General features: G+C 40.6%; 1 protein-coding gene across 1 annotated transcript; it reads left to right on the forward strand.

Annotated features, from left to right (window-relative positions):
* Window positions 1-21,028: 21,028 nt before the first annotated feature.
* On the forward strand, window positions 21,029-23,757 carry s100b (S100 calcium binding protein, beta (neural)). The gene is made up of 3 exons (XM_036562061.1): window positions 21,029-21,099; window positions 21,550-21,712; window positions 22,641-23,757. The coding sequence occupies exons 2-3, from the start codon at window positions 21,575-21,577 to the stop codon at window positions 22,788-22,790; spliced, it is 288 nt and encodes a 95-aa protein (XP_036417954.1). The 5' UTR covers window positions 21,029-21,099; window positions 21,550-21,574; the 3' UTR covers window positions 22,791-23,757.
* Window positions 23,758-27,535: the final 3,778 nt, after the last annotated feature.

Genomic DNA, 27,535 nt, shown 5'->3' on the forward strand with positions numbered 1-27,535 from the left:
ATGTGTTTCAGCTCTGACTTTGAATCAGTTCAGTAGAATGACTCATATTTATCGGTCTCTGGTCGTTTGACAGTGAAATCGTCCCATCTGTGATCGAGTTTCAAACAGAGGTTTGTTGTAGATCCAGCTGCCCAGCAGTGTGCAAATGTATGATCCTGCTGTTTTTTAATTAATATGCTTATTTCTCTCTCTCTTGCTTGCTCTCTTTTTCATGCACACATGTTAAATACTTTATGAAGTTCCACATAAAAGACAATTTAATCAAAGGGATCCAAATATGTGAAAAGAGTCCAACACAGTGACACAGTTCATTAGTCCATAACAGCGCTTCAATTTCATGGGTAGAGGAAACATTACGCGTTACACAAATCACAGTCAGAAGTCAAGAAAAGTGGAGAAAATTACGTTATCACTGAACAATAACAGTCAATCAAAAGAATCAAAGGGCTCCATCGTAAGCCGGGTTACACTACATGACTTTTACCCTGATTTTAGCCCCGATTCTCAGTCTGTCCGAGTCTGTGCCAGTAGGCTCTAGCCTGCAGATTCGTAGGTCAGGCAGAGTTGACAGTTGGAGAGAGAATCGAGTTGTGTTTGAGGGGCACAGACTCAGATTTTTGGCCTCCTGATCGCGTTTCAGACCAGTCGGAGTTTATCAAACATTGATTTTTTCGACCCGAGTCTGAGCGAAATCTAGAGTTAACTGGCCAACGACTCATCTGAATGGATTCCTGCAACAACCAATGAAAACTGAGCACACCAAAGAAGAAAATACAGCAAATAAACAAAGAAAAATGGTGAAAAGTCTCTCATATGTGGAGTGAAGCTGAGTTTAAGGCACAATCGAGTTTATGTACATTTAAAACTCTAAAAATACCAGACTAACCACATTTTTAAATCCATGGTCCTCATTAAACATGTTTACCTGCTGCTTCTTTACTGTGTTGCGCAAACGGCAGAGAAAACAGCAGCAGCCTCTCCATATTTGTTTATTTAGGTCTCCTAGAAATGGGAAAACGCGAGAGTTTGCACGAGTTTGGTGAGTTTGCATGAGTTTGTGTGAGTTCAGTGAGCTCCGTTCGGTTCAGCAGCAGCTGAAAAGTTGAGTAGTGTGTGATGCCTAATTGTTTAGTGAGTGATCCCCAATATTTCAGTCGCCCAAAAAAGCCTGCAAAAACCAGTCTGATAGTGTGAGTCCTTTTATCATCTGTTCAGACTTAAAAAGTCGTGCAGTGAACCCGAGGCTATAGAGGACTGGTTTGAGATCCGTCTTAAAGAGTTTCAAATTTACAGTTCCCACCACCCAAACATCGTCATTCACGCAACATTTTTGAGGTTTGCTTCTTCTTGCACTGGAGCTACGAGGCTAATGTAGCAAGCAAGTAATGGAAGCTTATAATCCACCAATAAGCATGTCGACTCAAGTCAGCAATTCGAGAGATGTCGACTCAAGTCAGCAATTCGAGAGATGTCGACTCAAGTCAGCAAACTTGAGTTGTACGTTGACTGACTCGAAATGTAGTTATGTTATAACTGAGGTTTGGGGGAGGACCATGGCTGAAACCCCTCCTTCTAATCTAATGCTCCCTGTCCCTCAGTCCTGCATCAGTCCTACTACAGCCATGAGGGGATGTGGTCTTCAAGCTACAGGCAGAAGCTGCCTAGACCTCCAGCCCAAGTTCTCAGAGTTTCCCCCCACCTCAATGAATCATCCCTCATACTACCACCACCATGTTGAAGGCAGGGTCTGAACTCACAAAACGGATTAAATCTAGTGAAGGCAAACACCCTCCGAGACCTGTGAAGCTCCACCACATCTTTTTAAACTGCCGCTAACGCACCATCATTGGACAGCCGAAAACACTTGGAGGAAATCTGGTCTGTTACATCAGCTGAGTGATAGGGGGAGACTACCCACCCAGAGAGAGAGAGGACAACTGTGCTCTCTTGGACCCCTGACCACGGACGGCTGTAGCATCACCAGGGACCGAGCTTGCAATCTCCTGATGACAGGGCCAGCGCTTAGACAGTTGCACCACTCGGGAGCCCACTCTCTCACATCTAAAGATAACGTGTCATTAGTTACCGAGCTTTTAGTCACAGGCTGCGATTTTGCAAAGACTGGGGATCTTGCAGGGTCACTATTTGCAAGACAGCAATTAGATCCCTTTTGAGATAATTTCCCATCATGCTTCTGGTGGAAATGAACAAGAAGAGAAACTGGATAACAATGGAGCAGATAAAGAAGCAGCTTTTGGCCACAGCTGCCCTCGTGTGTGCAGTGGTTTGTTCCAGAAAAACAGCCAAAAACAAAGAGGCAAGACAGCTGTCCACCTTTTTCCCTTCTCCACGCTATTGTGGTACAAATGGGAAGATAGGTCAAAGAGACACTCTTACTCACTCCATAACACACTCTGCCAGTTTCTCCTCCTTTAGTATAGTTGAATATAACACACTCTCCTTCTCTCTCTCTCCCTCTGGAGTGGGTGAATGCGACCCTGAATGAAAGGTTAGGGGCTGGTTAACGGGTATTCAGACGGATTAAGACAGCTGCCCTGACCACCTTACACCAAGTGACCGCGATGACAGGAGCGCACAACAACTCTCATGATTTTTCTCAGAGATTGAAAATCAAGACTTGATTCGAATTCACACCCCAGAGGCTCGAGACTCGACTCAGACTCGACTCGGATCGGCATGTGACTTGACTCGCAACATGCACCAGAGACACGTGACTCAGCCTTGCGCCCTAGAGGCTCAAGATTCACCTTGCATCACAGAACTAAAGCAGCAAACTCCAAACACGTCTTGGCTGATAAACTACGGTTGAGGTAAGGGAGTACGTGTACAAATGAGGTTTTTTGGCCAAACCGTAGCTTTAAGCTGTTACTGCGGTGTGTTTAGCTCTCCCAGAGGTGATTATCTGAAATTAATGAAACACAGCTACAGGTCAGCTCTCTGCACATTCCTCAAAGACCACTTCTCATCAAAGAGGCCGACAAACTGGAGCTGTTTTCCAATTATTGGCAACAGACTCCCCCACTGAGAGCAATTGCCAATGTGACTCAATCTAAATTAATGAGAAAATTCTGTTGTTATTACAGTATTGAATATTAAAACTGCCCGTAAGTACCTGTTTGGGTCAAGGAAGGACAGGCTGAGGTGTCCTACAACAGTCAGCACTTCACTCACCACTAGACTTGACTGTGTACGTTGATTTTGTGAGTTTAGTTAGCGCTGTTTTGTTAGCTTTGATTAGTTAGATTTACTTAAAGGGAATCTTAGTTGCTTTACTTTCTACCCTTATACGTTTCAATGTATGTGTGGCTCCTTCACCAAAAACAGTCATAATTAATTTTTACATGACCATTTTCCAACTTCTCTTTATAGATTAGGTTATTTTTGTTATTGTCTCTGTAAGACTGATATATGTAAATGAGCTCTGTATTGATTGGCTGCTATGCATTGTGCCTTATTCAAAAAGCAATCCAGGCTGAAATGTGGAATAAACTATTAAGTTCAGATTGAAATCTTCAGGGTTGTGGGGGAACATTAACTTCAGCTGTTCCTTTCGGAAATGTGGATCTACTGGAGGCTGAAATGGGTGGGTGTCTAAACCACTGTAAATGGGCAGGGCTAAACAGCTGTAGGCTGAATGGGTGGGGCTTAACTGCTTTAAGCTCAATGGGTGGGGCTAAACTGCTGTAGGCTAAACTGCTGTAGGCTGAATAGGAGGGGCTAAACTGCTGTAGCTGAATGGTGGGGCTAAACAGCTTTAAGCTCAATGGGTGGGGCTAAACTGCTGTAGGCTGAATAGGAGGGGCTAAATTGCTGTAGACTGAATGGTGGAGCTAAACTGCTGTAGACTGAATGGGTGGAGCTAAACTGCTGTAGACTGAGTGGGTGGGGCTAAACTGCTGTAGCTGAATGGTGGAGCTAAACTGCTGTAGACTGAATGGGAGGAGCTAAACTGCTGTAGCTGAATGGTGGAGCTAAACTGCTGTAGACTGAATGGTGGGGCTAAACTGCTGTAGACTGAATGGTGGAGCTAAACTGCTGTAGACTGAATGGTGGAGCTAAACTGCTGTAGCTGAATGGTGGGGCTAAACTGCTGTAGCTGAATGGTGGAGCTAAACTGCTGCAGACTGAATGGTGGAGCTAAACTGCTGTAGACTGAATGGTGGAGCTAAACTGCTGTAGACTGAATGGTGGAGCTAAACTGCTGTAGACTGAATGGTGGAGCTAAACTGCTGTAGCTGAATGGTGGGAGCTAAACTGCTGTAGGCTGAGTGGGTGGGGCTAAACTGTTGTAGGCAGAGTGGGTGGAGCTAAACTACTGTAGACTGAATGGGCGGGGCTAAACGTTGTAGACTGAATGGGTGGGGCTAAACTGCTGTCGGCAGAAAAGGTGGGACTAAACTGCTGGAGGCTGAAATGGTGGAACTAAACTGCTGTAGGCTGAGTGGGTGGAGCTAAATTGCTGTTGGCTGAATGGGCGGGGCCAAATTGCTGTTGGCTGAATAGGTGGGGCTAAACTGCTGCAGGCTGAATAGGTGTGGCTGAACTGCTGTAGGTTGTATGGGTAGGTATAAACTGCTGTAGGCTGACTGGGTGGGGCTAAGCTGCTGTAGGCTGACTGGGCGGGGCTAAGATGCTGTAGGCTGACTGGGCAGTCATATGGAAATGTTTTGTGATATCAGAACAATGAGGGATTCATAAAGCTTAGTTTCTGTGTGTGGACTGTACAGAGTGGAGAGTGAACAGTATGTTTTATAACTCTGTTTACATACTAAACTCTTATTTTGAAAAATCACTGTTTTGTTTGTCCGTTTGCATGTATTGGGGGACCGTGGGGGGCATCTGTTTCGCTCTTCCTCTGGAACGGCTTCAGTTGAATTTATTGCCATTGTAAGTAAAGACGACAGTATTACAATGACTTCAAACGTGCACAGAAACCTCTTGTTTGTCCATTTATCAGAAAAAGCCTTGGACGAACACATTGGGCGGCGTTTCATTCTGCACCAAAATAACGACCCAGAACACCCCGCAGAGCCGGCCATCAGGGAGAGAAAGTGGAGCGTTTGAGTGCGGCCAAGTCAGTCTCCCAATTTAAATCCAATCAAGCATGGATTTCATTTGAAAATGAGACTGAATTCTGAAGCCCCTCTAAATAAACGGGAACTGAAAATAGCAGCAAGTGTGGTTTGGCTCAGAGGACGGTGCAAAAATGGAGATAAGCATTGCAGGCGTGGGAAATGTGGCCAAAAAACTTTATTATTACTTAAATTATAAGTACTACTTTTGAAGTCGTGTACAGCCAATCAGCCGAGACATGTTTAATCTCTGAAGCTTCCTTCTTTAGTTTTAGCACTGGAGCTACAAAGCCAATGCAGCTAACAAGTAATGGGAGCTTATGCATGCCAATTAGCATTGTGCTAACTGCATGCCTAAATCACAAAAACACAATGGACACAATAAGATTGCATGGCTACAAACAGTACCAGCCAATTTGGAGGCTGAATTTTGTCTGTATGTTTTTCCGTGTTTATAGATGCAGTATATTATATAGAGTCTGAAACCACATAATCAGTTCTTACAGCTGAGAGAGGAGAGGAAGAAAGAAGCTACTCAGTGGTTTTCATCTCTACTCTGATGGTGCAGTTGATTAGACTGTTTTTTGCTAATGTCGGGAAGCATTGGCCTCCACACTACAGGTGTTGTGTGGTCCCTGATCACCTCAGAAAGTGGCTTGATTTGGTACAAGCAGGTTTCACAGAGTGACTCAGAAGGAAAGTAAGTAAGTAATAAGTTATGTAATTAATCAATCAATTCATCATGATTATCACTCATTGGGGTTTGCAGCCTTGACTTGCTTAACTTTTACCGTTGAATCTTCCTCCCCTCCTCCAGCCCTCCTAAAGGCAGTTTTAAACCAGAGCATCCTGGTTCCAACTGCTCAGCAGTCTGTTGTTGTGTTCTGTGCTTCATTAAAACAAGCAGGAACATCGCCGAAAAAGACGTCACCTAGATGGCAGCACATGTTGCTCCAAAATGTGTGCACCCCTCAGCTATAATGATGTCTTCACAGATGGGCAAGTTGCCCACTAACCTGCCATACATTAACAGAGACTGACTTTTGAACTTTACACTAGTAACAATCAGGACGGTCCTTTTCCTCCTTGGCTGGAGAGCACAACATCCATTATTTTCAAAAACAAATTGAAAGGTGGACTATGGTGGACCACAGCTTATGTTTCCACTGTGAGTCAGTTAATTTTAAATGAGCTTTAGCCCAGAGAAGTCAGCGGCGTGTCTCTGTGTTGTTGATCTTTGGCTTCTGCTTTGTGTAGTAGAGTCTTTATTTGCATTTGTAGATGCTTCGACGAACTGTGTTTACTGATAAGGGTTTTCCAAAGTATTCCTGAGCCCATATGGTTGTATTCATTGTGGATGCATGTCGGTTTTTAATGCAGTGCCTTCTGAGGGGTTGAAGGTCATTTAGTATTGGTTTTTGGCCTTGCTTTTTAAGCATCTACAAATGCAAATAAAGACTCTACTACACAAAGCAGAAGCCAAATATCAACAACACAGAGAAACACCGCTGACTTCTCTGGGCTAAAGCTCATTTAAAATGAACTGACTTACAGTGGTAACATGTGCTGTGGTCCACCATAGCCCACCTTTCAATAATGGATGTTGTGCTCTCCAGCCAAAGAGGAAAAAGACCATCCTGACTGTTACCAGTGTAAAGTTCAAAAGTCAGTGTCTGTTAAGGTATGGCAGGTTAATGGGCAACTGAAGACATCATTATAGCTGAGGGGTGCACACATTTTGGAGCAACATGTGCTGCCATCTAGGTGACGTCTTTTTCAGGGATGTTCCTACTTGTTTTATTGAAGCACAGAACACAACAACAGACTGCTAAAAAAAAGCTCTGTGCTCTAGGGGGCGCTCTCTTCTCCACAACAGCAGAGGGGGCATCATCATGAGATTATACTGCATAGTCTTGCAGTTTGTACTGATCAAATACTGCTCCTTACTGGCTAATGGAAAACCTGCTTCAGAGATGCAGTTAGCACTATGCTAGTTGTTGTACATAAGCTTCCATTACTTGTTAGCTACATTAGCTTCGTAGCTTCTGTGGAACAACTAAAGAAGCTAAACTTCAGACACCAAACATGTCTTGGCTGATCGACTCCATTCAGGGTAAGAAGTTAGTAAACAAAGCCACGTGAGGCAGAGTGGGAGTGTTGCGTAGGGGTCAGTCGTCCACATCGTGTGTTTGTGTGGTACGTGTGGCACATGTGCTCCCTCACTGAGTGTGGACGTGATTGTGTGTGTTATCTGAGTGTGTAGGGCAGTAGTGGAGTGTGTGTGTGTGAGACAAAGAGATTACAGGCGGCTAGCACACTGACCCTCGCTAACGGCCAGGTCTGAGGATTTACTATTTCCGTTAGACTGCATGTGTGTGTGTGTGTGTGTGTGTGTGTGTTGGGGGGTGTTTACATGACACCATTCTCAGTGCTGTACTTAACTAACCAAAATGACAACCCCATTTCCAAAACAGTTAGGATGCAAAACATAAATAAAAACAGAATGCAGTGATGTGCAAATATTTAAACTGTATATTTGATTGAAAATAGTACAGAGACAAAATATCAAATGTTGGAACTGAGAAATTGTAGTGTTTTCAAAAATATATGCCCATTTTGAATTTGATGCCAACAACATGTTCCAAAAAAGTTGGGACGGGGGCCTGTTTACCACTGTGTTTCATCACCTCTTCTTTTAACAGCACTCTGTAAGTGTTTGGGAACTGAGGAGACACTGCTGTAGTTTAGAAAGTGAAATGTTTTCCTGTTTTTGTTTGATACAGGATTTCAGCTGCTCATCAGTTCAGGGTCTCATTTGTCATATTTTTCATTTCATAATGTGCCAAATGTTTTCAGTGGTGACAGGTCTGGACTGCAGGCAGGCCAGTTTAGCTCTCAGACTCTTTTAATACAGAGCAGTGCTGCTGTAATTTGTGCAGAATGTGGTTTGACATCGTCTTGCTGAAATAAGCAAGGTCTTCTCTGAAAAAGACGTCGTCTGGATGGCAGCATATGTTGCCAAAACATGTATATATCATTCAGCATTAATGGTGCCTTCACAGATGAGCACATCACCCATGCCATGTGCACTAATGCCCCCTATACCATCATGAATACTGGCTTTTGAACTGTGCACTGATAACAAGCTGGGTGGTCCCTCTTCTCTTGAGCCCAGAGGATGTGGCATCCATGATTTCCAAAAAGAATTTCAAGTTTTGATTCGTCGGACCACAGGACACTTTTCCACTTCGCCTCAGTCTATTTTAAATGACCACGGGCCCAGAGAAGGTGGCAGCATTTATGGATCCTGTTTATGTACAGTTTCTTCTTTGCATTTTAGAGTTTTAACCAGCATTTGTGGGTGCAGTGATGAACTGTGTTCACAGACAGTGTTTTTCAGAAGTGTTTCTGAGCCCATGCAGTGATTTACACTACAGAATCATGTCTGTTTTTAATGCAGTGCCGTCTGAGGGCCCAAAGATCACGGCCAGCCAATATTGCTTTTTGGTCTTGTCCCTTACATACAGAGATTTCTGCAGATTCTCTGAATCTTTTAATGTTATTATGTACCATAGATGATGAAAAGCAGAAGTTCTTTGCTATTTTATGTTGAGAAACGTTTTTCTTGAATTGTTGCACTATTTGATGGTGCAGTCTTTCACAGAGTGGTGAACCCCTCCTCATCTTTACTTCTGAAAGACTCCGCCTCTCTGGGATGCTCTTTTATACCTAATCATGTTACTTAATTGTTTCAAATTAACCTAATGAGTTGTGAGATGTTCCACCAGGTGTTTTCTTTAGGATTTCATCATCTGATGTGTTGTCTTAGTAATGCTTTCAATTAAATATAGGGTTTAATTGATTTGCACATCACTGCATTCTGTTTTTATTTACATTTTGCACAGCGTCCCAACTATTTTGGAAACAGGAAACATCATCTATGATCCCAACGATAATCATAAACATAGAAAAAGCTTACTGTGTCAAGCTTGTACCAATAGAAAAACCCTTTTTTGGTGCTATAGAGAACCATTTTCAAAAAGGTTGTATATACTGAACCACACATATCACATTCTCTATCAATCTGAAGGCTCATGGTTCTAATTAGAACCATTCCCTTTACTCAAGAACCCTCGGAGAACCATCTTTTTTAAGAGTGTACCTCAAAGATTCTACTGCTAAATTACCCATTTAGTATCTAGAACCTGTTTAGCATTTCCCTGCAATTTTCTTAGATCATCTTGGAAAGTAACTACCTGTTACTCAAAATAATGACCTAGTACTTCAAAGTTTATCTCATACACTCATTCACCCATTTATTACTCACCCATTTATTGCCTAGAACCTGCCTGGCATTTCAGTGCACATTGTCTTGAAATGTACCACCATGTTACTCAAACTAATTACCTAGCACTTTGGAGTTTGCACCTCACACTAACCACGTCTGGTTGATATCTAGAACTTAAGAGACTGTAAAAGAAAACGTCACCAAGATCTTTTGGTTGCTGAAGTCACACAAACACTCACACACTAGCACAGCAGTGTTTACTCACTCTCGTACAGGATACCACGGAGCCGCCAACACACACCGGCGTGTGTGTGGTGTGAGGTCAGGCCGAATGATCCTCCAGTGCCAAAACCCAGCAGACAGGCGCTTTAGCCGTAGCCTCTTAATGCTCTGTAATCCAGATTAATTACTGAAGCTGTGTTTCTGCCAGTTAGCAGAGCCTGTTTACTGAAAATCATTAGCGAGCTGATAGCAGGGTGATCCCCGTCCACCCACACGCTAATTTAATTCTAGTACTCTCAGTTCTGTACAATAGATCTGACTCACAACACACAGAAACACACCAGCGTACGGCGGGCCAGTTTAGCGGAAACACAGTAAAGCACCCATATCCTACATCCCCCCTCTGAGGTCCACTGACGATATTTGTTTTGGTTTGTGTACCAAAAATAGTTCATTTCAGAACCGCTGTTTATCCGTCCACAATCACGGCTGTGTGGTGGGTGGTGCTGGTTTACCTCGGGACGTCTGCAAGGTTTATGAGCGAGTCGCACTGGGTAAGAAATCTCAGTATAAATGAGAGACATGGAGCGGCTACTCCTTATGCACCGCCTTCAGTCCAGAAAAGATGTTAAAACATTTAATTTAGCTGTTATTTTGTTTACCCAAACCTTTACCTCACTGTCTTAAGTGAACACAGGGAGTCATTAACATCACCATTAGCCTGGATTCACAACAAACAGCTCATACCTCACAGCATAAAACTAAAGCTTTTTCTCTGATGTTTACATGTTCTGGGCTAAACTGCTGTAGCTGAATGGTGGAGCTAAACTGCTGTAGCTGAATGGTGGAGCTAAACTGCTGTAGCTGAATGGTGGAGCTAAACTGCTGTAGCTGAATGGTGGAGCTAAACTGCTGTAGACTGAATGGTGGAGCTAAACTGCTGTAGACTGAATGGTGGAGCTAAACTGCTGTAGACTGAATGGTGGAGCTAAACTGCTGTAGCTGAATGGTGGAGCTAAACTGCTGTAGCTGAATGGTGGAGCTAAACTGCTGTAGACTGAATGGTGGAGCTAAACTGCTGTAGCTGAATGGTGGAGCTAAACTGCTGTAGACTGAATGGTGGAGCTAAACTGCTGCAGACTGAATGGTGGAGCTAAACTGCTGTAGCTGAGTGGTGGAGCTAAACTGCTGTAGACTGAATGGTGGAGCTAAACTGCTGTAGACTGAATGGTGGGGCTAAACTGCTGTAGCTGAATGGTGGAGCTAAACTGCTGTAGCTGAATGGTGGGGCTAAACTGCTGTAGACTGAATGGTGTAGCTAAACTGCTGTAGCCGAATGGTGGGGCTAAACTGCTGTAGACTGAATGGTGGAGCTAAACTGCTGTAGCTGAATGGTGGAGCTAAACTGCTGTAGCTGAATGTTGGAGCTAAACTGCTGTAGCTGAATGGTGGAGCTAAACTGCTGTAGACTGAATGGTGGGGCTAAAGTCTCTCTCTCATTGTTTCCCTCTCTCTCTCTCTCTTTCTCTCTTTCTCTACCTCTCTCCTTGCGATGGTGATCAGGTTGATTAGAGCATGTTTATATTGTTGAAGCCGAGAGCTAATAACAAACCTACTTCCACTTCTCATTAGAAAGATAGAGAGAGAGATAGAGAGAGAGAGAGAGAGAGAGAGAGGTTAGTTCCTGAGCAGGTCTTTAAATCAAACAGGTGGGTTGTGTAGTTCATTAAGAGTGACGTCAGAACATGTTTACGCACGTGTGTGTGTGTGTGTGTGTGTGTGTGTGTGTGATGAGAGGAAACAGGGAGGAAGTGTGGAGATTACACACAGACACTAATGCACTCACTCACACACTCAGGGGGTCCGCCCTGATTGATCCCCCTCTCAATCCATTTAAGACCACTTGGTTTGGTGTGTGGGGGGTAGAGGGCGGCATATAATCTTCTAAACAGGCAGCATTACATTTACATCGTCAAGGTAACAGCAACGTTTTATCAACTACATCACATTTACAAACATAAACAGACTGATATTAACTCAGTCTGACTGCCTGACTGCGCATTAGATCTGACTTTAAACCTGAAGAAGAAACTATGAGCTTCAGACCCACCGTGTGTGGAAAGCTACACAAGCTGCTATCGCCATCTAGTGGTAAATACCAGCAAATGTTCAATGTTTGCAAACACCCATCTTGTGCTTCCACTAACTGGCCACATCCTGTGCTTCCACTAACTGGCCACTTTATTAGAAACACCCATCCTGTGCTTCCACTAACTGGCCACTTTATTAGAAACACCCACCTTGTTCTTCCACTAACTGGCCACTTTATTAGAAACACCCATCTTGCGCTTCCACTAACTGGCCACTTTATTAGAAACACCCACCTTGCGCTTCCACTAACTGGCCACTTTATTAGAAAAATCCACAAATCAGTGTTACTGCTAGATTGAGAGTGGACCACCACCCAGAAACAGCCAGGTCAGAGGTGGTCCTGACCGCTGATGAAAGACTAGATGCTGGCTAATAATCTGGGCATCTACGGATGATCTACAGTCACTAACCAGCATGGTGGAAGGGGTTTCTGATAAAGTGGCCTGGAAGGGTAATTCTAACTGACCTCTACAGTTCACTCTCTGGGCACCGGACTCTGCTGTGATGGAGTGATACGGATGAGTGCTGGTCAGAGAGGAAGACTGCTCTGTTTTTCAGGTCACTGCGGCTCTGAGTCTGTAAATAATTCAGTCGTGGACAAACACATCGACAGACCTTATCAAGGTCATCAGTATCAGTTCAACACTGAACACACCGGGGGGGAAGGGAGAGAGGGAGAGAGAGAGAGAGAGAAAGGGCAGAGAGAAAGAGAGAGACAGAGAGGGAAGTGGGAAAGAAAGAGAGAAAGGGGAGAGAGGGAAAGAGACGGAGAGGGAGAGAAGCAGAAGAGAGAAACTTTGCAAAAAAGCAAGAGTAACAGTGAAAAAGGAACTGATACACTGAGAAAACTGAAGCAGATAAAAAAGATGAAAGAATAAGAAAGAAGTGTGAGTGAGGACGGCAGGAGAAAGAGAGGAAACATCAGCAATAGAGAGAAAGAAAAAGAGGAAAATAGAAAAAAGAGAGAAGAAATGGAGAGAAAATGTAAGAGAAGACAGCGAGCAAGAATGACAGAAAGAGAGAGAGAGGCAAAGAGAAAGAGAGTGAGTAAGAGAGAGAGAGAGAGACAAAGAGAGAGAAAAGAGAGAGAGAGAGAGAGAGAGGCAATGACAGAGAGAGAGAGAAAGAGTGACAGAGAGAGAGAGAGAGGCAAAGAGAGAGTAAGAGAGAGAAGAGAGAGGCAAAGAGAGAGAAAATAGGAGAGAGAGACAAAGACAGTAAGAGAGAGAGGCAAAGAGAGAGAGGGAATGAGTAAAAGAGTGAGTCATAGAGAGAGAGAGACGGAGAGAGAGAGATACAGAGAGATAGTTGGTCTGTGTTCAGGTGTCAGCTCAGCCTCAGATAGAGGAGTTAAGATCAGGTTGCCATGGCGAGTTGCCGTGGCCCGTTGCCTGGCCTGTGGCCCGTTGCCCGGCGATGACTCAGCGTTCTGGCAAACCTTTCCAGCCCAGCGAGAGGCGGGAATAAGTTACCATGCCTCCACGGCAACGGGCCGTCACCACGGCGACGGACAAAGCTCGGGACACTGGATCTCACGGCTGATTTGTGTCGGAGAGAAAAGTTCAGTTCGGCTCAGGAGCTGCTCAGATCTGCGTATCTGCCTGTTTGGGCTTCAGGGCGAGACGTTACAGTGATGAGCACTTTAATATGCTTTAAATATGAATCAGTACAAACATTTACACCCACATTATACAGTAATAACATAAACATAAACATAAACAAACTGAGTTTAAAAATAATCAAAGCTCTGTATTTCTATATAAAGGACAGTGAGTGACAGAATGGAAGCATGGCAGTGTGAGAGCGCCCTCTGCAGGCTGTAGGTTGTAACTGTCTGGAAGCTAAAGGGTGCACGCTGCAGGACTGACTTTGGGCTTAAAGAGGAAATCCACCCATTTTACAAAATCCTCCCATAATTCAGTGTGTGAGATGTAATCAGAGTGATTCAGAGTGGTTTGGTGTGAAATGGTTCAGATGTCTTTACAGTGGTGGTGATAGGAACCAGGGGTCGCCATGACTACAACACAAATTTAGACATTTTATTTACTATCTAGAACCACCAGTGAACCTACACGAGTCTTCTGAGTTTATATGGAATGTTGATGATGGAAAATAGTGGAAAACCTGAAATAATAAGTTTTCTTTGGGGACTATTTTGCCTCACAGCGTCCTGCATATTATGTATCCCTCCACCATGAATGGAGTTTAAGTTCTCTAAACTATCATAAAACAGTGTCTCAGTCATCAGGCAGTGAATTCATAACCATTTCATGTAGGAACTTTCTGTGAGGGAGCTTTTAGAGGTGGACGTCTGGTTCCTATCACCACCACTCTGAACCACTCTCCACATCTTAAACACTTTTTTATGTAGAACTTTTGAAAAATGAGTGGGGTTCCCCTTTAAGTTATCTGGCTAACTGAGAAATTCTGTTTTATGAGCTACAGCTTGTAGCACTGTTTATACGGTTTACAGCAGTGGTCCCCAACCTTGGTCCAGCATATGTTAGAGTTTTTTCAGCTTTGGCAAACTCACTTCAACTGAGAAATGGCTTGTTTAAAGGGAAAGTCCATCATTTTTTTCAAAATTTCTAATTCTGCATAATTAAATGGTTAAGATTCAGATTGGTTTGGTGTCAAATGCTTCATTCTAGTGTGAGAATTGTTCGTTTTGAGGCAAAATAGCCCCCCCAAAAACACATATTATTGTTATTTTAATGTTTTTTTTTGTATGTACCTTCATTTTAGCATCTTTGCTGTCGTTTTTAGCTGCGTTGATTTCAAAATATGTCTTCAATCTTATTCTGAAGACAAATAACTTCTTTTATGATATTAGAATGATATGCTGATGCCAGTTTACAAAGAGTAAATAGTTCAAATAAAGTAAAGCCTGCTAGAATAAACACCATAGACCTGGTCACTAGCAAAACCAGCATGCACTGTGTGTTGGAGTCTGGTATGCAGGCCAACCAGCATGACCATACTGGGTGGTTAAACCAGCATAACCCACCTCGCTGAATTCATAGCCTATACCTAACTGTCGGCACATCCCTTAGCTTAGCCTTTAGCATTGCTGTTAGACCAGGTTCAGTTGTTCTCTTGTTGTCCTTCAGTTATTCATCTTCAGCCATTAGCACAGCTTAGCCTCGGTCACCCTCTGTTTACTATTAACCTCTGCTTTATTCTCTTACGGCTATTTTTGGCTCTTCTTAGGTTAAACTCTCTGACCAAGCGAGTCCTGCCTGGTTTGTTTCACGTCTGAAACTTTTATCCAGAGCAACAAACCTCAGAAAACGTGTTATTCCATTAAACGCCGTCCGAAAGCTGGCTTTTCCTCTGGACGCTGTTGTAGTAGGTCAACAGTAGTCAATGAGCGCATGTGACCGTCTCTGAGAAAGCCTGCACTGTCCTCCATCACCACTATCCCAGCATGCTCGGGGCCAGCCATCATATGGCCAGCAACGCAGGGTTCAACAATAGCTGAATTATTCTCGCCATCAATACAGGAGTCATCATTCACACCCAAACACAACACGCGCACACAGGGAGCCGGACGAGGCCGTCTTTGTTTCATCGCGCCGCAACAAGACCAATTACGCCTGAATAAAAGATTTAAGCGTGTGGGTTCTGGTCGACCACAATGATGCTGATTATGATGCAGCCGGATAGTTATGTGATGAGAGAGAGAGAGAGAGAGAGAGAGAGAGAGAGAGAGAGAGGTAGATGAATTATTGATCTGTGTTGTAATCACCCGACTCTAGAGAGAGAAAATACAGCGCAGCACAAAGGAGGCAGAGTGTAGCGTCAACAACAACAACAACAACAACAACAAGAACAACTAGTGGCATAACGAGGAAAATCAATGCATCCCAATATGAAAATGACTTTCTCTGAATAATAATTAGCTTATTTACTCGCTAATGTTACGTCTCAAACACATCGATGCTCTGGAGGCATGCACTCCACCCGCTAGCATCTGTGGGCGCCAGGGCGCTTGTGGTTTCCATGGTGTTCCAGGTGGTTGCTAACGTACTGCAATGTGAGTGCTGTGGTGTCTCTGTGGTTATTAGGCGGGTAATACCGTGTTCCAGATGGTTGCTAGATTATTGTTAAGTGGTTATTATGGTATCCCAGGGGTTGAGAGGTTGTTGCTATCATATCGCAGTTGGTTGCCAGGGTGTTGCTAGGTAGTTGCTATGGTATTCCAGGTGATTGCTAGGGTGTTGGGAGGTGGAGGAGGAGTGTAGCATCAACAACAACAAAACAACTAGTGGCATAGCTAGGAAAATCAATGCACCCCGATATGAAAATGACTTTCACTGAATAAAAATTAGGAATGTAATTTTCTTGTTTACTCACTAATGTTACCCTCTCATACACATTAATGCTCTGAAGGCATGAACTCCACCCACCAGCATCTAACCTGAAATGTTTACCTTTGACTACCTATTTAACTTGTGAGAACTGTTATTATTAAATGTTGCAGTTTGTGAATAACTTTGTTTGAAAAACAGTTATAATTAAAAATAATAACATTAATAAATACATGTCAGTTCTTTCTGAGCCCCAGGGCAATTGTGGTTACCATGGTTTATCCTTAAAATATAGAATTTATTTTTGTAACTTTACGACTTTATTCTCAAAATATTATTATTTTTTTCTCAAAATATTATGATTTTAATTTAAAAATACCACTTTATTCTCAAAATATTACGATTTCATTCTAAAAAATATGACTTTATTCTCGAAATACTATGATTTTATTTTAAAAATACCACTTTATGCTCAAAATATTATGATTTTATTCTCGAAATATTATGATTTTACTTTAAAAATACCACTTTATTCTCAAAATATAACGATTTCACTGTAAAAAATGACTTTATTCTAGAAATATTACAAATTAATTCTATTATTTTTATTTTTTTAAGTGGCAATAAGGAAGGCTATGCGTATAACTGTAGCCTGTGGGTGTGGCTCCATTTAGACTAAAGTATTCATCGGGTCTAATCCACGTTTCTGTGAGGCACAGAGCATCAAAATCATGATCAGTAATAATTTCATTTACAACGACGGCTTTAGATGTAAGAGATCTTATGTTAAGCAGTCCTAGTTTTAGATCAAAGGTGCTGTCACTGCAAACTGGTATAACTGGTCTGATATTATCAAGTTACTGAAGCAAACATTTTGAGGATTTTTGATGCTTTGTTTTATTCGGGCCTTCTGCCCAATGACAGCTGGGATGGATGGATGTTTTATCCGGGGAACAGACACAGTCTCTATCGGGAGGAACCTACGTGGCGTCTCAAGGCAGATCGCAGAGGGTCGGTTTAGCCTGTTTGTCTGCTGCCTGGCCTCGGCCCAGGAATAAAAAGGAGAGGTGAATGGAGCACAAAAGAAGAGAAGAAGAGAGAAAAGGAGAGAGGAAAAAAGAACGAAAGAATCAGTCTGTTTTCTTACCCACCGTGGCCGTGGAGCACATGACCGCAGCCTTTCCAGCAGAGTCAGTGAACAGCATTGAAGACTGAGCTTTTCAGAGTCCAAACCAGAGACAATAACATCTTCACTGTTTATTAGTTTTCAACATGGCATTGAGAACTGAAGTCAGACCTCTTTGTAACTTTAACACCTTCTAAATGTTTTCATTTAGCAAGATTAACTCTTGAGACTTGAGCACTGACTGCAAATCTGGGGCCAAATCTTTAGAAAATTTTCCAAAAAAGATCAAATGTTATTTAAAACGTTCTTAAAGTCTGTTTCTATTTTGAGAGTCAATTTATGGATGTTTGCTTACTGGGGTAATTAGCCAATTTCTGTTCCCCTCTGCTGTTGCTAAGGTGTTTGGTGGTTGCTACAGGATTGCTTTGTCGTTACCATGTGGTTGTTATGGTGTTCCACACGGTTGCTAGGTTACAGCTAGGTGGTTGCCATGGTATCCTAGGGTGCTGCTAGGTGGTTGCTCTGGTGTCCCAGGCAGCTGTTAGGGTGTTGCTAGTGTACTTGTGTCATGGTAACAAAAGAGATGTTTGTTTACTGGGGTATGTAGCCAATTTTTGAATGCCTCTGCTGATTCCCACAAGGGTTAGATCTCAAGCTGGCCACCAAGCATTAAGAGCTACATGCCGTACACATGCACCAGATAGATAGAGGAGAAAGACGCTTCCTAGTCCAGCTTCTTTCTCGCCAGCATCACATTGGTGTCAGAAGTGGGATTGGCAGAGAAAGCTACTACTAGAGCCATGTCAAAACTTGTACAACAAATTTCTTAGGCACCGGGCAGTGTAATCATTAACTTTCTGAACAATTCTGTTCTCTAGAGTGGAACGCTTCACATCAAACTGCTCTGAATGGCTTATATCATTTCATTTAGAAGGAATGGTTTGAGGCAAGTCTAAGGCAAATAATCAACAGCATCTATTCTAAAAGCTCTCAAGAGAAAAAGAAATAAATGAGGAACAGTTTATGTTATTGTAATGAGGTTTCTTCAGTTTTAGCACTGAAGCTACAAGGTAAATGTAGCTAATAAGCAATTAAAGCTGAACAATTAGCATCATGCCTAAACTTCACACACTTGCCTGAAAACGTGTTGAGACGTTCTGTATTTCTTATTGGAAGTTGATTATGTGGTTTCTGACACTGATTGACTCACTGTTATCTATAAACATGGACTGAAGTACAAAGAAAATTCAGGCTTCTAATGGTTTTTAGCTATTCGTTGTACTTTTTTAGGAATAAAAATGGACAAAATGTACCAAGAATAGCTAAAAATGTTTTAAATTCTCACTTCAATACCTGAATAAAATCCCTCAATTTAAAAACAGATTTTTAAGAACTGCATGAACTTCTCACTGTTTGTCTTCCTTCCTAAGTTTTTGTTGGTAAAGCTGTGGTGAATGCAGCCGCTGCTCTGTACTGGGCTGGCGCTAACGGCACACGTCTGGCCAGATCGGTCAGAGAAAAGGCCCCTCATTAACATTCAGCTCCACTCACTTCCTATCAAACGCACTATTGTCGTCCGCACTGATGCCTGTCAACAAAATGCCTGAGCGTGGCCTGGAGAACAGAGGCTGCAGAGAAAGATGAAAAGGAGGAGAGGAGAATGAGGGATGAGGGTAAAAGAGGGAGAGATGGATAAAGGAGTGTAACGAGACAAAATGAGACATAAGCACACCCGCGAAGAGTGGAAGAAAGTCTGCTTTCAGAAGCGGTGCTGGACCACAGGGGTCAACTGAGGCCACAATCGTTCTGAAAACAGGGAGTAAAGCAAATACTGACACACATGAGTGTATTTATACAGTGTATACATACAATATATCTATATATATATAAACAATATGGAACTTTAGAATTTTAGAATTTAGAACTTTAGAATTTTCTGTATTTCTGCGTAAATTTGACCTAAATCCTCATCAGATTTTCAGTGTTAACAGTAGATAAAGAGAACAACACTAAACAAATGAGACATGGAGACAAGAAAAATATTAGACATGGTCATTTATTTATTGTGGAAAATGTATATATGTCTATATATCTAGACATAATGATATGCAACATACGTGTAACATATATCGTATTTTTCATTTTTGGACATAGTTTGAAATGGCCAGTTTCCCTTTATGATGTATCAAAATTTCATGATGATTGGACCAACAGAAATGGTCCAAAATGACGAAAAAAATTATTTCTATATTTACTTCTATTAAAAGTTAAGCCTGTTTTTTCTCGTCCTGTAAAATTGCCTTTTTAGAGATACGATGTATCTCTAAATAAAGCACTGTACGAAAGTCTTAGAGACCTAAACACATTGTTTAAAAGCATTTATCTTGGCAGTCAGTGTGTTTTTCACAAGAAAATCATGTATCATTAGAATTCATGCAAATTAACATAAATACCATAAAAATCTATTATAATTTCTAATTTTAAAGGTAGTAGTTGAGATCGTGTGAGCTGGTTTGAGGAACAAAGTTCAGTTCCAGGTTCCTCCTGGACACCTCCGGACATCACATAGAATTATTAAATGCAATCAGCAGCTCCAGATTTAACATAATGAAGTATTGATTAGATAAAGCAGATATTGGTAATAGCAAATAATACTGGACTTCCTTGAGAAGAGGTTGGCAAAGAGTTAAACTTACTCATTTACATACATAAAATTACGATCTATTATGTTGATCATATTTGTATTTATTGTAATATTGGTGTTTTTCTGAATAAAAAACACTGACCAGATAACAGCTTTTTTTAATTCAAATTTTCTCTGGTGGCTAAAACTTGCACACAGTACTGTGCATGTAAGTATATATATATGTAGTAATAATATGTCGCTTATGTTATTATATTATACATATTATATACATAGTATATAAATATTTATTATATGTAATAATAATAAGTGCTGTAAGTTTAATATTAGTATATTAGTATACCAAAATATATAAAATTAGTAAAACATTGTAACTTTACAGGAGAAGCAAAAACTTACTTTACTTTTAATGTAAGTCAATGGAACCAGACGTTTTTCCAAGTAGTTTTGGTTCATTCATCATGAAATTTACACACAATGTAAAGAGCAACAGACATTTTCAAATTATGTCAAAAACTGAAAATACAAAAATGCATGTTTTGTTCTGACAGCAGCGATATGTAAAATTATATATGTGTAATTATGCATATGTAATACGTTTGTAGTGGTAAGTTTGTGGAACATTTTTACTTGACTCCCACACAGACACACACACACACACACACACACACACACACACACACTACAATAGACCCTGTATTTGGTCTGGTTCATTTCATGGACTATGATGTTTTGTTTTCGTTTCTTTTATTATTTGTCATTTGTTTATATTTGTTGTTGTCATTCCAGCAGCTCGAGGGTAAACAATGCCACTGGTTTCCATATTAAAATCTGCACAATCTTATTCCATTATAACTTGATGTTGCTCACCTCAACAGAACTGACTCACCATTTCTGGACACCATGAGGTTTCTGTGTGTGTATGTGTATTTATAACTTTGTAGGGACTGAAGTCCCCAGTTTGTGAAAGTGTGAACACTGTGATTTCCTCTGCTCTCCACGAGGAAAAATACTTTCCCCCCCAAAATACTGCAGCTTTAGAAAAAAGAAAAGTTGCCAACGTTGATCTTTTGTTGTGTGTGTGTGTCTGTGTGTGTGGTGGACTGAGAAATGGTCAGCTCTCATTGGTCTGCCTGCTAGATTGGCAGTTTAAGTTTGTGTGCTACTGCAGGGCCTTTCAGAGTGAAGCTATAAAGCCTCTGAGCGTCTCTCTCTCTCTCGCTCTCTCTAACACAAATCACTCCATTCTTTCGCTCTACGGCCCGGTAAGTTCTCCTTTAACCTCTTTTTCTCCTCTCGTAGACGATGTAGTTCACTAAAAATAAGGAGTGGAGGAAGCTTTGATTCTGTATTCTGTAATTCTTAATTTCGGATTTTTATGTGTTTTCTAAAGCTTTTATAAAAATAATAAACTGTAAAAAAATATTACAGGGCCTTATTTTGAATTGCTTTATTTTAATAATTTGACCTAAATAAGTACATTTTCAGGCCAAATGATAACATTTCTACAGTGTATGAATGAGGTACACAAGTTTTTGTAAGTTGTAACAAACTATAATGATACAAAACATCGGGGTTTTAATGTAAAATGTAAAAGGCTCATCTTGTAAATGTGTCTTATTAACGTTTATGTGGTAGATTAATCATCATTTTATGCCTCTGTTGATGTCAATCTCAAAACTCTCCTGCTGAATGTGTCTCTCTCTGATCTGCAGTCAGTGAAAGCATTGCTGTGAAATCATGACGGACTTGGAGAACTGCCTGGCCACCATCATTGAAGTGTTTCATAAGTACTCAGAGAAAGAGGGAGACAAACACAAGCTGAAGAAAAGCGAGCTGAAAGAGCTGCTGACCCACGAGCTGCCCTCGCTGACCGAGGTGGGTGTGTCCGGCCAGATCTCCAACTCTCTGCACACTGATCTCACTGTTCTTTAGAAGTTTAGGAGGTTTTAATCAAAGCTCACAGAAAAAAAAACAAACTGTTGGACCGGATAAGAGAAAGAATCTGATGTCAACTGGGTGTTTTAAAAATTAAATTAATAAAAATATTTTTAACAAGAAAAAATGAAAACATTTTGAAAATGAGAAAAAGTTTTTGACTGTAAAATTTTGAATCATTTAGGATTTTTTTATATTTGGATTTTGAAAATTTAAATTGTTTGGCGTTCTTTTCAGATTTGTAAATTAATTATCTCAATGTAAAGTCTGAATTTTAATTTTGAATTGAAAATTTAATTGAATAAAAGAATGTCGAGGAATCTGATGGATTTTTAAAATTGTTAAATCAAAAATGTAAAATTAAAATGTATTGATGTTTTATTTTAAATTAATTCTATTTTTTGGATTTCATTTTACTTGTGATTTTTAAAAGTGATTTTTGTTTGACATTTTGTAAATAAATTATTAAACTGTTAAGGCAAATTAAATTTTAGCAAATAAGCAGATATTGAAAGATCTGATATCAATATTGTTTTCATTTAAAAAAGAGGAATTCATTAGAACTTTGAAAGATATTCATTTTTAAATTCTGATTTAATAATGATTTTGTGCACTTTATTACATTCTGATTTTTCAGAATTGATTTTGTTTGACATTTTAAAATTTGAACTAATTAGCAATTGTAGATTTTAAAATGTAACCTTATTCTATTCTGTAAACATTTACTTAGTTTATTTTTATGTTTAAATTTGTATTATGTTCTTAAGGATAGTGATATTTGAACATTTAAACATTGTCGTATTCAAGCTATTGACCAAACTTTCTGACTCTTTCTTCTCCATCATTACATCTATAATCTGCCCCCCAGCATGTGAAGGACCAGGCCACCATGGACAGTCTCATGGAGAGTTTGGATGCCGACGGCGACTCTGAATGTGACTTCCAGGAGTTCATGACCTTTGTAACCATGGTTACCATCTGTTGCCATGAGTTCTTCGAACATCACGAGGATGAATGAGTCAGATTTCAGAAATAGCAACTGTAGAATTTAAGCAATTTGAAGTAGCTTAACTATGTAGAACTTCGTAACTCATTTTTATTATTTTTTTTGCCTTTTGATCGTTTTCCACTGTCTGGATGTTTGTTTGGCTCAGTGTGGTAAGACGTGGTTGTAAATGGTTTCTGGTTGAAAAAGAAGCTTCAGTGTGGCTTAAATTTGCATGGAAGGGAAATTGAAAACCTTATAATTTATTTCAAATATTTGAATTCCTTATGTTTAATTTAGGCCAAAAGATGTCTAACAGTAGTTGCTAACGGTTGCTTTTAAAAAGACAACAATTCTAATGTAGTCATGTATAGAATGGACTATGTATACTTGGAATATCAGTAATATTCTTTGTTTCACTATGAAATATTGAAAAAACTTCACATTTAGGACTATTTAAGTGCTTAAATGTTTTGGGGACGGAAGAGAAAAACTCAAAAGCCGTAGACAAATCACAGATTTACCTGATAAACCAAAGTCATTTAAAAATAGAATTATTTCATTTATACTGTTTAATTAATTCCCTTTTGTTATGATGCACATTGGATAAAGAAAAGCACAAGGAGAGAAAAACACAAATGAAATGATGCAGCTGACAAAATCTTGGGCATAAAATGGTGAATTTCTCTTCTTATCAATGGAAACATAAACTAAGTTTTATCCCCAATAAAAGTAAACATGTTTCTTATATGTAAACAAAAATTCATCTAATTCTGTAAATTGGAACAGTAAAAAAAACATTTCTATTGTTGTGAATTTGCATTTGTGTGAATGAAACTGTCAGTTATTTAACCACCATGTTGACCAACAGCTGATTCAGTTCCCCAGTCTGGAACAGTTTCCTGCTCTTGTGATGAAGCTGAATAAATCACGAATGTTAGAAGATTTCCTCCTTTTTCTTGCCTTTGTTTGCTGAGAATTAATAAAATATTGAAATGTGGGGTGTGTTTCTCTTATTAGAAGATACAGACTGTGCTGGAGGGCTTGCAAGACAGAAGAAGAGATGAAAAATCTCAAATACTCATCAGAAAGAACATGTTGTACAATCTAACAATTTACTGTAATTTACAAATAACTGTTTTTTATTAATGTTGGGGTTCTTTCTGTGTAATGCTGTATGGTTTGTGGTAGAGTTTGACATCTACAACAGTCATCTTAGAGCTTTTTTCTCCCAATGTGGTAAGTTTCGGGAAATATCTCTGCCTGTATGGCTATACAGTGACTGTAAGTAAGTAAGTAAGTAAGTAAGTTTTATTTATGTAGCACATTTAAAACCAAAGTGCTTTTCAATAAAACACAAAAGGGATTTCCACCTTCAAATCACCACCACCACAGTGCTCAATCCAGAGTTTAACAGTTTAACAGCTGCTGAATGCTGATCGATAAAAGTGTGTTTTAAGCTTGGTTTTAAAAACAGTCACAGATGGAGCCTAATGTCACTTGGGTGTTTTACAAAAGGGGTTAAAGAACCCAAATTTTCTTTCAAGCTATTGGTCACTGTGGGGGGACCAAACAATATAACCTCTGTTTTACTATCATTCAGCTGAAGAAAGTTCTGGGTCATCCAATTTATAATATCAATGATACATTTGTTGAGTCTTCCTTAAAAGTAATGATTTTCAAGGTTCAAAGGTAAGTACAGTTGTAGGGGCAGCATATGCAGCGAAAAAAGGACAGGGCCTAAAATGGACCCTTGTGGAACCCCAGATGACATGGCCACAGATGTGTAGAGTATTTCCCAATGTTTATGGAAAAGACTCTATGTTTAATATAAAGAGATAAACCAATTAAGAGCCAAACTCTTGATCCAAACACAGTGTTCCAAATGCTCAGTGATCATGATCATGATCAACAGTGTCAAATGCAGCAAGACCAGGACAGAACAGTCACCACAATCAGCATTAAGTAAAAGATTGTTAGTCACTTTTAAAAGAGCAGACTCAGTACTGTGAAAGGCCCTAAAACCCGATTTAAAAGTCTTATAAATGTTGTTCTTGTCTAAAAAAAATCAAGTTCTGTCATCAGGAGATTGCGAGTTTGATCCCTGGTGACGCTACAGCTGTCAGTGGCCAGGAGTCCAAGAAGGCCCAGCTGGCCTCGCTCTCTTTGGGTGGGTAGGATGCCCCCCCATCTCCCCCATCACTCAACACGATGCTAGTCAGCCGACCTAACAGAACTGGCGGTTGGCGCTTTCCTCCGAGCCGTTCAGCTGTCCAATGATGCTGCATGAGTGGCAGCATCTAGTGGGTGGAATTGGAGATGACTAAATTGGGGAGAAAACTGGAAAAAAAGTGAAAACAACTTTTTCAAGAACTTTAGCTAAAAATGATAGTTGTGATATAGGCTGGTAGTTACTCAGAACCCCTACATCCAGATTACACTTCTTCAGGAAGGGCCGAACAACTGCATGCTTAAAACACGCAGGAACTGCACCACATGCTAAACTTGCATTTGTAATTGACAAAAACTTCAGGTCAGATTGTACCAAAAACATCCTGTCTGACTGTAACCATGGCAGCATAAACGATCCCATGATAACAGGCTTTTTGTAATTTCTTTTTTAAGCTTTTATTTTCTGGCAGTGGTCGAACTTTGAATCAATGTGCAACATTAGATTATGGAGGAAATTTGTTCGGAGTCACCACAGTAACTGAAGTTAGCTTCTTCTTCTTCGACAAGCTTATTCGAAATTTTCCGTTCCACCTTAAATAGTGGCATCTGTACAGGTGCCAGAATGTAACAGATGCATTATTTAAGATGGAACGGAAAATTCTAATTAGAAGCTGGCAACGTGAAGCAAACTTCAGTGGTGGTAGTAAGTGTTTTTGTGAAAAATGCAATGACTAGGTGGCAATGATGGACAACAAACGTTGACACACTCCAAAAGCAGAGCTGTGCATAAACACTGTGACGACAGCAGAGCTCATCAGGAAAGCTTTGGCATGACACCAATGTAAAATGGCATTAATCTTCATCAGAATGCAATAAACCCAGACTCTCAAAGTGAGTCGTGTTGATATTACATTGTTTTGACTACACTGATTGGAGTTTCAAAGCCCTTTTTATGAAATTATGGACGCACATCAGCATATTACACACTATTAATTTTGAGACAAAAGGGGCAGGGGATCGATGAGCTACAGTCTCTAACTGTACACCAGCAGAGTAGAGCTCCAAGGGAGGGGTTTCCGATAAAGTGGCCGGGGAGAGTAAAGCTTCTGATGCATTGACTCAGCCTCACTGGCACAAAGACGGTGTGCATGCTCACTTTAAACGACTCGCGCTATTTAGCCTTAGCCTTTCTGCTACTCTCTGATTTACTCCTCCGGTGGAGACGCCATTATCAGGCTCGTTCTCCGCGGGGAGGCCGTGCATTGATTAAATCAGATTGATTGCGATGCACGCAGGCCCTGCAGGCTTGCTGGAGATGTTTCTACACACTATCTGTCTGGAAGAGCAGCGAGAGTTTGTCTCTCTCATCCGTCATACAGACACTTTGGCTCCCCCAGGCCTGGGTTGCCAGATTGGGTGAACAGTTTACAGCCAAAATTATTCCAAACTTGACTGACTGCATTAAAAACTACCCAAAATATGGTATAGGAGATCTCTAAAGCCAGCATTTCAGACAAATTACTACAGCGTGGCGTTTACTACTGACATGACTGCAATGAGACCTCTGAGGTTGCTGCTTTGTGTGTGTGAAAAATGAATTATATTTTCAAAATCACCCCTTTTATGAACTGTGGTTCACCAAAATAATAAAAAAAAATGGCAAACCAGCCCCGATTTTGTCCAAAGCAATTGTTCCCCACTTAAAAGTACATTTACTGGAACATGCCAACATGCCAATCTGGCAGCCCTGGTAATCTGCCTGCTCGCTAATTGCTGGCTAGTTGAAGTTAAAAACAAATAAACACAACAATTTATGTTGTATTTTCAATTTAATTCCACTTTTTATGGACATTTGTTTGGAAAGCAGCCCAACTGTAGAACCATAAAAGCCTACTTCATTCAGATTTTGTGCAAAGTCCTCCTGAAAGCAGCCCAACCAAAAGTTGTCAATACACACAAAATATAAATACATCATATCAGAACTATTTTCAATGTTCTTTATTTTATATGTACAGTCAGTTGGAAAACCAGTCTGGAAACCAGGTACCTGCTCACTGAGTGTAGTACCAAGAGTTCTGGCTAGGTGGCACTGCTGCTTCACTCTGCTGAAGGGGAAAATCCTGAGCTGCCAGCTGTTTACGAGAGAGAGAGAGAGAGAGAGAGAGAGAGAGAGAGAGAGATTTATCAGAGGCAGAGAGATGAGAAATGTGTTTGGGGCTGCAGTATGAAAATGTTGGGGCTTTAATTTCATATCAAAGCAACAGAAAAATCAAATAAACAGCCAAATAAATATAAAATAAATAAATAAATAAATAAATAAATGAGGTTGGGAGCAGGTCTGAAGGTGGGTAATCAGACACCTGCATAAAGCCTCAGAGATGGACAAGTGCCTGTCCACTGCCACTGTAGGGGTAATCGGTCAGCCGTTTTCCAGAGAATAACAGCAGAGAGGCTGAACTCTGCCGGTATCAGAGAAGGATGATGCAATAAACAAAATGATAACTTTTTAAAATAAATATTTAGATCGATGTTCTATAAAGAAAGATCAAAGTTTGATGTCAGAGATATCACCCAATCGGCAGCGACGTGTATATAAACCCCTCTGT

The sequence above is a fragment of the Colossoma macropomum genome, unplaced genomic scaffold (assembly GCF_904425465.1).
Source record: "Colossoma macropomum unplaced genomic scaffold, Colossoma_macropomum, whole genome shotgun sequence".
Classification (NCBI taxonomy): domain Eukaryota; kingdom Metazoa; phylum Chordata; class Actinopteri; order Characiformes; family Serrasalmidae; genus Colossoma; species Colossoma macropomum.